Here is a 9,603-nt window from a genome sequence, read left to right as displayed (position 1 = left end):
GGCGGATCAGATAAAGTTAAAGTCTCGCGGACGCGGATAACATTTTTGGTATGCGCGCAGGGCTTATTAAGACATTTGCCACGGTTCTTTTGAAACCTATTTTTGTTAGTTGTTTTGCCAACTCACACTGGAACGAGCCTTGTTGTACAGCTTTCTTGTTTGTTTATCAAAGTTGTTGCATAGGGTCCAAACACAGGATGTTTGCCTTGCAGCATATTGGCGCACACACACACACACACACGATGCCATGGTATGTCATAAGCCATGTAACTAAATTTCAAGAAACAGGAACCCATTCAATCCTTACTCAGCTAAGTAAGCCTTTCTAAGTAAGCAGAACAAAAACTGTTACTATTACATAAATAGTCTATGACTAAATAGATTTCAGTTAACTAAGAAATATATATTTATATACAAATAGCCATTTCCTGTTGCATGGTCTGAGTACATAGCTGATGAAGGGTGGTTTTATCATTTCGACTTGTTAACTATTAATTCAGCAGTGTGCATCTGAGAAGCGGAGCCACGCACCCCAGTAATCATGGCTGTGAGCTCGAATGAAGAGAAGGGTAACCTCAGCTGCTGTGTTTTTAACGGAGACCTGCTCTCCAGCGTTCTGCCTCCGCTTCTCATTGTGGAGTTCGTGCTGGGAGTGGTGGGCAATGGGATTGCGCTGTGGATTTTCTGTTTCCACTTCAAGCCCTGGAAAACCAGCACAGTCTTCCTGTTCAATCTGGCCCTAGCCGATTTCCTCCTGAACGTTATCCTTCCGTTCCGGACAGATTACTACTTGAGGAACAAAGACTGGATCTTCGGAGACGTGTTCTGCAGCATCTCCCTATTCATGCTGGCCATGAACCGAGCTGGAAGCATTCTGTTTCTGACTGCCGTTGCCGTGGATCGATACTTCAAAGTGGTCCATCCCCACCACCTTATAAACACCAAGTCTGTCACGAAGGCTGTGTACACTGCATGCGCTTTGTGGGTCCTTGCCATAGCATTGACTGTGTACCTCCTTACCAAATCTCACCTGTTTCCTAACGGGAACTTGACACAGTGTGATAGCTTCACTATATGCCTGTTTTCTACGTCTGATGGTAGTTGGCACAATGCTCTGTTTGTGCTCGAGTTTTGTGTTTCTCTGAGCATTGTACTGTACTGTTCTTTCTCTATAGCCTGGAAACTCAAAGTGAATCTGCTAGACAAACAAGCCAGGATAAGGAAAGCTGTGAAGCTTGTAACAGTGGTGGTGGTCATGTTTGTTGTCTGTTTTCTCCCTAGTAATGTTACTAGAATACTGATCTGGATCAAAAATAGAAAACACATACATGACTGTGCTGCGTATGAAGCGCTGGACATTGGATTCTACATAACCATCAGTCTGACTTACCTGAACAGCATGCTGGACCCACTTGTGTATTACTTTTCCAGCCCGACATTCAAAAAGTATTACATTGCTGTCGTGAGTCTCCGGCTGCACAAGAAAGAAGATCTATCGGCAGAGGGTACATCAGACAGAGATACAACTCGCACCCCGAGTGCAGACCGCTTGTGACAGGTCGCTGCAGCATGCATAGCTTAGTTTAAGTATAGCATATCGCACTTAATTAATTAAACAGCCTGCATACATGTGTATTGTGAAGCTCAGTATTACGGGGAATATGCATTTGGAAAAAGGTATTTTGCTGTATTGCTATTTTCATTTATTACTGTATTTAGTAAATTCCTAATAAAAACAGTCGAACTTGATTCAACAGGTTGACCAGAGGTAACTGGAAAGTGTTTAGTGCTTGGAAGATAGGAACGGTCTGTGTTTTATAATGCAGTGAAATTACTGGCAGTAGTAAGGTGTGCGCGAGACTGCATGATAACTCTTACCATTCCACCCCAAAATAAAGAGACAACAAACATCCCGGAACAGTGACGCCATTGACAATTTACTGGAGTGGGAATACACGGTTTTGAATTGCATGCAAATACTTGGATTATGCAATGGCAAATATTGTCATGCTATTTATTTCTCTATGTTGAGGGATGTCATAATTAAAGCCCTGCAAATCCTCGGATATCTACTTTATATCCGCGGATGCGGGTGTGGCGTGTTGTTTTACATCTTCGCGGGTGGCGGATCGGATGCAGATATAATTATTAATATTCGGCTGATAGAAGTTCAGGTATGTGTGAGACTGCATGATAATTCTTGTCATTCAACCACAAAACAAAAGGAACAACAATACATATAATAAACACACTGGGACAGTGACAGCATAGACAACTTCCTGCAGTGGGAATACATGGGTTTGAATAACATGCAAATACTTACTGTTTCTCATATACAATTGAAGTGTAGGAGTCAAATTACATTATACAATAGCAAGAATAGTCATCCTCTGTATTTCAGTATGGGATGGGATGTCATAACCTTGGTGATATCTCAGGATCTCTTCAACATATGTTGTTGTTTTTTATTTCCAAATACCTCACAGGGCGGCAGGCACAACTGTGTAATTATTAGTTTAACGGTACGTATCTGAGCTAATCTAACTAAAAATGTATAGCAGCATAATTGCAAAAAATGTTATTTTGATTGTACCGTGATTGTATAGTGGATCCCTTTGTCAAATAATGTCTTTAGTAACTGTACACTGTAAAATACCACCCACTACAAAGCAAGCTGCCAAAGATACTCAGTATTTTTTGTATAAGGTGCTTGATAGAGAAGTACACATCTTGTGACCTTTCATGGCATATAAACATTAAATACAGATAATACATGAACAAGTGTTTCATTTAGTAATAATATATAACAAGTAGTTTTAAACCCAGTAAACTTTTTGTAGTGAAACAGTATTGAACTTCTCCTCCCCCACCCATGTCCATTAAAAAATGAACATTGTAAACATGACAGGACTAAATAATAAATATATCTTCACGGTTCTTTTGTGATCATGCTTTGTTGTTGTTCTACAAATTGTCTAAGGTTTTAAACATGTATGCAAACAATGAGTAAACATGCAGAATATAAAAGGGTTAAATACAGTACAATGGAAAGCACAGGACGTTTAAACATTTCAATAGAAATGTTGTGTTTGAAAAAGAAGCTTGGTTATTCAAATCTTTATTTTAATTATTGCTATGGTAAACTATGTGTGAAGCATTCAAGCTATATTGGGTATTAGTTTTCCATTATATAAATATACAGTGTGATTAAAATAATGTTAAGACAATCCAACAGTCATTTTTCATCACCAAAAATAAATCCATGAAATATAAACTAATATCATTTAAAAAACAAAAAAAAACAAAACATGTGCAAGCTTCTCTTTGCTTTAAACAGACTTTCAAAAGGAACAATTTCTATTCCTGGTGGTTTTCATTTTACATCAGTGTAATAGGACTGAGACTGAGCACAAACAAAGGTCTTATATCCACTTTGCAAGAGAGCCGGACAGCACTGCCCGTTACATTAGGAATCCACATGAAACAGAAACTGTACATATAACATGCTTAGATTCTTTAGGGTTAAACATGGTACAATTCTCAGAGCCTCAATTAGTATTTTGTTCCTTATATACGACTAGAATGTTTAATATAGGGCTGTGTAGTGCCTTTTGGATAGTACTGTAACACACACTCAGGAGGCTTGCAGCTAATGAAAAATGTACCCAAAGGGCATTCACATGCATACACGGTTTTTGATGTTTGGGAAGGGAAAACACATTGCTTAAAATTACCTTTAAAATGTCTGGAGTGGAAATGTTTGCAGGAAGAGGTTTCCCCTTGTGTCTCAGATATTCAGATACAAGAGAAGCTGCATCATCAAGGCTGGGAAGAAAAGGCGATCAGAATGAATTGAGGTTTTTATTTTGTCCACAATACCAAGAGTACGTGTGGTGCTATATATCAAAGTTATATTGGTATAATCTTATTGTACTGCTTAACAATCTAGAACGTCAACAGCGACTTTAGTCAAAACAAAACAAAAAAAAAAACTAAAGAGCCACTATCAGACACGGTGTCAATACATATTATTGATAAAGTCGAATGCACACACATCAGGGAATTTTAGAAAACAAGTTCTTTTTTCTTTCCTTTGCTCTGTGAGGTCATTCCCATTTCCATGAACCACTAATAGGTCTGTGCACATCTGCATACACACGCAGTGCAGCATATAAAAAGACTCCAGCAACAGAACTGTCAACCATAGACACAACACACAGCTTCCCATTCAGCAGGCACAGGACAGCTCTGCAGGTACCATTTGCCTTAATTCAGTTCAGCGATGGAAAACCAGTCGTGCTGTGCATTTCCAGAGCCAATCTTAGACGTCACCCTGCCACCTGTGCTTATATTTGTGTTTGTATTTGGTACCATAGGCAATATAATTGGCTTGTGGATGTTCTTTTTTCTAATGAAAACCTGGAAACCGAACAGCATTTACCTGCTGAATCTGGCAGTGGCAGACACAGTCGTCATATTTTGCCTTCCCTTCCGCGCAGATTACTACATGAGACTGAAGAACTGGATCTATGGAGATGCCTCTTGCAGGATACTGCTGTTCATGCTGGCTGCAAACAGGGCTGCCAGCATCTTCTTCCTTACTGCCGTTGCGGTCGACCGTTACCTAAAGATTGTCCACCCTCACAACAGAATCAACAAGATGACTTTGTGGTACGCGGTATGTGTTTCGTGTGGCCTGTGGGGGCTCATCTTCGCAATGACCGCTTACCTCCTCTTTGAACCTCACCTGTTTCTGCAGAACAACAGAACGCAATGCGAGAGCTTCAACATCTGCCCTGGCACTAACCCATCAGCAATGTGGCACAACACTTACTACGTGCTCCAGTTCCTCGTGCCTGTGTGCATTATTGCGTACTCTACAGCCCGCATAGCCTGGCAGCTTAGAAGCAAGACAATAGATAAGACTGGCAAAATCAAGAGAGCTGTACACTTTGTAATGGCTGTTGCCATCGTTTTCGTCATTTGCTTCATCCCCAGCAGTATGTCCAGAGTAGCGGTCTTTATCCTAAAGTCTCAGTATTCAGAATGCAGTTATTTCAGGGAAGCCAACCTGGCTTTTTATACCACAATTTGCTTCACTTACTTCAACAGCTTGCTGAACCCAGTGGTGTATTACTTCTCAAGCCCTGTATTCAGTAAGGAGTTTAAAAAAGCTTTCAACAAACTCCGGGGTCGAACATCTGCAGAGGATGGTGATCAGTCAACACAACCAGGGACCAACTCAACCTCAACTGAACATACCAGGAGTTAGATAGCAAGGATCCCTTCATAACGATGAAAGCGTTTGTGTGTGAACTAGGGGTGTAGAGAATGTAATCCTTTTAATAGAATTATTGTGAAGGTATGTGTTGTAGCACAGTAAGGTAAAATAAGCTAGTGGGTTATTATGTTTTCTAATTAAAAACAATAAAGTGTATATTTTAATGTACTTGTTTAATCTTATTTCTGGGTGCTTGTGATTTATAATAGTTTGTTATTTTCTCATTAAAGATGTTTTCTTTCCTGATAAATGTGTAGTAAAAAAAAATAAATAACAAACAAAGACTCCAACAGAAATGATTAAACCAATTGAAATGTAAGTTTATAGTGAATGCAGTCTGTAGAATGATTGAAATAATAATTTAATAAAGATATAGAAATGTAGCAAATTGGAAAGCATTGGAAACCGGCATTGTACATGTACTGTAACTCTTATTAAATTACTAAAGTACTTCAAAATGGGTCTTTTCTTGCAAAGAGTGTAAAAATAATGGTCACATAGACTTTGTTCAACAAAAAGCTTTCGTACAAAAGTGTAGTTATTAATTTAACAGTGCGTATCTGAACTCTAATTATTGAAACAAATACAAAAAGTAATTTTGATTTGTATCATTATTGTATAGTAAATCCCTTTGTCAATTTTTTTTTTTGTAACTGCACTGTAAAATACCACCCATAGCAAAGCAAGTTACCAAATGACACAGACTGTACTTTTCGTATAAGTTATCTACTTGTTTAAAAAGCAGACAAGTACACACCTTCTGACGTACTGAACGGGGCTATCAAACCCTTCCATTTCGTATCATAATATTTCATGGTATATAAACATTAAATACAGATAATACATGATTAAAAAAAAAATACCAATATATAAATAGTCATTTTAAACCAAGTAAACTTTCTGTTGTGAAACTGTATTGAACTTATTTGCCCCCCTCCCCATGCACATTAAAACATGAACATTGTAAACATGCCAGGACTAAATAAATATATCTTCACGGTTCTTTTGTGATCATGCTTTGTTGTTGTTCTACAAATTGTCTAAGGTTTTAAACATGTATGCAAACAATGAGTAAACATGCAGAATATAAAAAGGGTTAAATACAGTACAATGGAAAGCACAGGACGTTTAAACATTTCAATAGAAATGTTATGTTTGAAAAAGATCAACAAAAAAGCTTGATTATTCAAATCTTTAATTATTACCAAGCATGCATTGCTACAGTAAACTATGTGTGAAGCATTCAAATTACACTGGGTAGTTTGCATACATGAATATTAGTTTTTCCAACACATACATATACAGTATGATTAAAATAAAAGTGTTACATATCTTACCATGGGAACATAAAATACAAAGCAGGGATTCTGTTTATGTAAGGCAATCCAACAGTCTCTTTTCATCACCAGCAAATTCCTGTGGAGAACCAAAAATAAATCCATGAATTATAAACTAAAGCATCTCTTTGCTTTAAATAGACTTTCAAAAGGAACAATTTCTATTCCTGGTGGTTTTCATTTTACATCAGTGTAATAGGACTGAGACTGAGCACAGTATGCAAGAGAGCCGGCCAGCACTGCCCGTTACATTAGGAATCCACATGAAACAGAAACTGTACATATAATATGCTTAGATTCTTTAGGGTTAAACATGGTACAATTCTCAGAGCCTCAATTAGTATTTTGTTCCTCATATACGACTAGAATGTTTAATATAGGGCTGTGTAGTGCCTTTTGGCTTTATAGTACTGTAACACACACTCAGGAGGCTTACAGCTAATGAAAAATGTACCCAAAGGGCATTCACATGTATACAGAAATATGTTTGGGGTGAAAATTGTCATTGCTTAAAAATACCTTTAAAATGTCTGGAGTGGAAATGTTTGCAGGAAGAGGTTTCCCCTTGTGTCTCAGATATTCAGATACAAGAGAAGCTGCATCATCAAGGCTGGGAAGAAAAGGCGATCAGAATGAATTGAGGTTTTTATTTTGTCCACAATACCAAGAGTACGTGTGGTGCTATATATCAAAGTTATATTGGTATAATCTTATTGTACTGCTTAACAATCTAGAACGTCAACAGCGACTTTAGTAAAAACAAAAGAGCCACTATCAGACACTGTGTCAATACATACTGTTGATAAAGTCAAATGCACACTATCCCAGAAGCTTGATTAACTACCTTGGGATTCCCCCCCCCCACCACACATCAGGGAATTTTAGAAAACAAGGAACACAAAACAGAAGTTCGTTTTTCTTTCCTTTGCTCTGTGAGGTCATTCCCATTTCCATGAACCACTAATAGGTCTGTGCACATCTGCAAACACACACAGTGCAGCATATAAAAGACTCCAGCAACAGAACTGTCAACCATAGACACAACACGCAGCTTCCCATTCAGCAGGCACAGGACAGCTCTGCAGGTACCATTTGCCTTAATTCAGTTCAGCGATGGAAAACCAGTCGTGCTGTGCATTTCCAGAGCCAATCTTAGACGTCACCCTGCCACCTGTGCTTATATTTGTGTTTGTATTTGGTACCATAGGCAATATAATTGGCTTGTGGATGTTCTTTTTTCTAATGAAAACCTGGAAACCGAACAGCGTTTACCTGCTGAATCTGGCAGTGGCAGACACAGTCGTCATATTTTGCCTTCCCTTCCGCACTGATTACTACATGAGACTGAAGAACTGGATCTATGGAGATGCCCCTTGCAGGATACTGCTGTTCATGCTGGCTGCAAACAGGGCTGCCGGCATCTTCTTCCTTACTGCCGTTGCGGTGGACCGTTACCTAAAGATCGTCCACCCTCACAACAGAATCAACAAGATGACTTTGAGGTACGCGGTGTACGTTTCGTGTGGGCTGTGGGGGCTCATCGTCGCAATGACCGCTTACCTCCTCTTTGAACCTCACCTGTTTCTGCAGAACAACAGAACGCAATGCGAGAGCTTCAACATCTGCCCCGGCACTAACCCATCAGCAATCTGGCACAACACTTTCTACGTGCTCCAGTTCCTCGTGCCCGTGTGCGTTATCGCGTACGCTACCACCCGCATAGCCTGGCAGCTGAGAAGCAAGACAATAGATAAGACTGGCAAAATCAAAAGAGCTGTACAATTTGTAATGGCTGTTGCCCTCGTTTTCACTATTTGCTTCATCCCCAGCAGTATGTCCAGAATAGCGGTCTTTATCCTAAAGTCTCAGTATTCAGAATGCAGTTATTTCAGGGAAGCCAACCTGGCTTTTTATACCACAGTTTGCTTCACTTACTTCAACAGCTTGCTGAACCCAGTGGTGTATTACTTCTCAAGCCCTGTATTCAGTGGGGAGTTTAAAAAAGCTTTCAACAAACTCCGGGGTCGAACATCTGCAGAGGATGGTGATCAGTCAACAGAACCAGGGACCAACTCAACCTCAACTGAACATACCAGGAGTTAGATAGCAAGGATCCCTTCATAACGATGAAAGCGTTTGTGTGTGAACTGGGGATGTAGAGAATGTAATCCTTTTAATAGAATTATTGTGAAGGTATGTGTTGTAGCACAGTAAGGTAAAATAAGCTAGTGGGTTATTATGTTTTCTAATTAAAAACAATAAAGTGTATATTTTAATGTACTTGTTTAATCTTATTTCTGGGTGCTTGTGATTTATAATAGTTTGTTATTTTCTCATTAAAGATGTTTTCTTTCCTGATAAATGTGTAGTAAAAAAAATAAATAACAAACAAAGACTCCAACAGAAATGATTAAACCAACTGAAATGTAAGTTTATAGTGAATGCAGTCTGTAGAATGATTGAAATAATAATTTAATAAAGATATAGAAATGTAGCAAATTGGAAAGCATTGGAAACCGGCATTGTACATGTACTGTAACTCTTATTAAATTACTAAAGTACTTCAAAATTGGTCTTTTCTTGCAAATAGTGTAAAAATAATGGTCACATAGACTTTGTTCAACAAAAAGCTTTCGTACAAAAGTGTAGTTATTAATTTAACAGTGCGTATCTGAACTCTAATTATTGAAACAAATACAAAAAGTAATTGATTTGCACCATTATTGTATAGTGAATCCCTTTGTCAAAAGTTTTGTTTTTTTTTGTAACTGCACTGTAAAATACCACCCATAGCAAAGCAAGTTACCAAATGACACAGACTGTACTTTTTGTGTAAGTTATCTACTTGTTTAAAAAGCAGACAAGTACACACCTTCTGACGTACTGAACGGGGCTATCAAACCCTTCCATTTCGTATCATAATATTTCATGGCATATAAACATTAAATACAGATAATACATGATTCTTTTTAAATTTACTAATAT

General features: G+C 38.3%; 3 protein-coding genes across 3 annotated transcripts; all 3 read left to right on the top strand.

Moving 5' to 3' along the window:
* The first annotated feature begins 337 nt into the window (after positions 1 to 337).
* Positions 338 to 4,455, top strand: LOC117426339 (hydroxycarboxylic acid receptor 3-like). Its single transcript, XM_059033043.1, has 2 exons — positions 338 to 2,174; positions 4,377 to 4,455. The coding sequence occupies exon 1, from the start codon at positions 542 to 544 to the stop codon at positions 1,553 to 1,555; it is 1,014 nt and encodes a 337-aa protein (XP_058889026.1). The 5' UTR covers positions 338 to 541; the 3' UTR covers positions 1,556 to 2,174; positions 4,377 to 4,455.
* On the top strand, positions 3,962 to 5,878 carry LOC131739391 (hydroxycarboxylic acid receptor 3-like). The gene has a single exon (XM_059033044.1). The coding sequence runs from the start codon at positions 4,283 to 4,285 to the stop codon at positions 5,270 to 5,272; it is 990 nt and encodes a 329-aa protein (XP_058889027.1). The 5' UTR covers positions 3,962 to 4,282; the 3' UTR covers positions 5,273 to 5,878.
* Positions 5,879 to 7,662: 1,784 nt separating this feature from the next.
* LOC131739390 (hydroxycarboxylic acid receptor 2-like) lies at positions 7,663 to 9,133 on the top strand. The gene has a single exon (XM_059033041.1). The coding sequence runs from the start codon at positions 7,732 to 7,734 to the stop codon at positions 8,719 to 8,721; it is 990 nt and encodes a 329-aa protein (XP_058889024.1). The 5' UTR covers positions 7,663 to 7,731; the 3' UTR covers positions 8,722 to 9,133.
* Positions 9,134 to 9,603: the final 470 nt, after the last annotated feature.

Source organism: Acipenser ruthenus, chromosome 11, assembly GCF_902713425.1.
Source record: "Acipenser ruthenus chromosome 11, fAciRut3.2 maternal haplotype, whole genome shotgun sequence".
In the NCBI taxonomy this organism is placed as follows: domain Eukaryota; kingdom Metazoa; phylum Chordata; class Actinopteri; order Acipenseriformes; family Acipenseridae; genus Acipenser; species Acipenser ruthenus.
This window is presented reverse-complemented; position numbering and strand designations above follow the sequence as displayed.

Bases quoted from the DNA above. Each gene is read 5' to 3' on its own strand.
- LOC117426339 (XM_059033043.1), top strand. From the start codon at position 542: ATGGCTGTGAGCTCGAATGAAGAGAAGGGTAACCTCAGCTGCTGTGTT.
- LOC131739391 (XM_059033044.1), top strand. From the start codon at position 4,283: ATGGAAAACCAGTCGTGCTGTGCATTTCCAGAGCCAATCTTAGACGTC.
- LOC131739390 (XM_059033041.1), top strand. From the start codon at position 7,732: ATGGAAAACCAGTCGTGCTGTGCATTTCCAGAGCCAATCTTAGACGTC.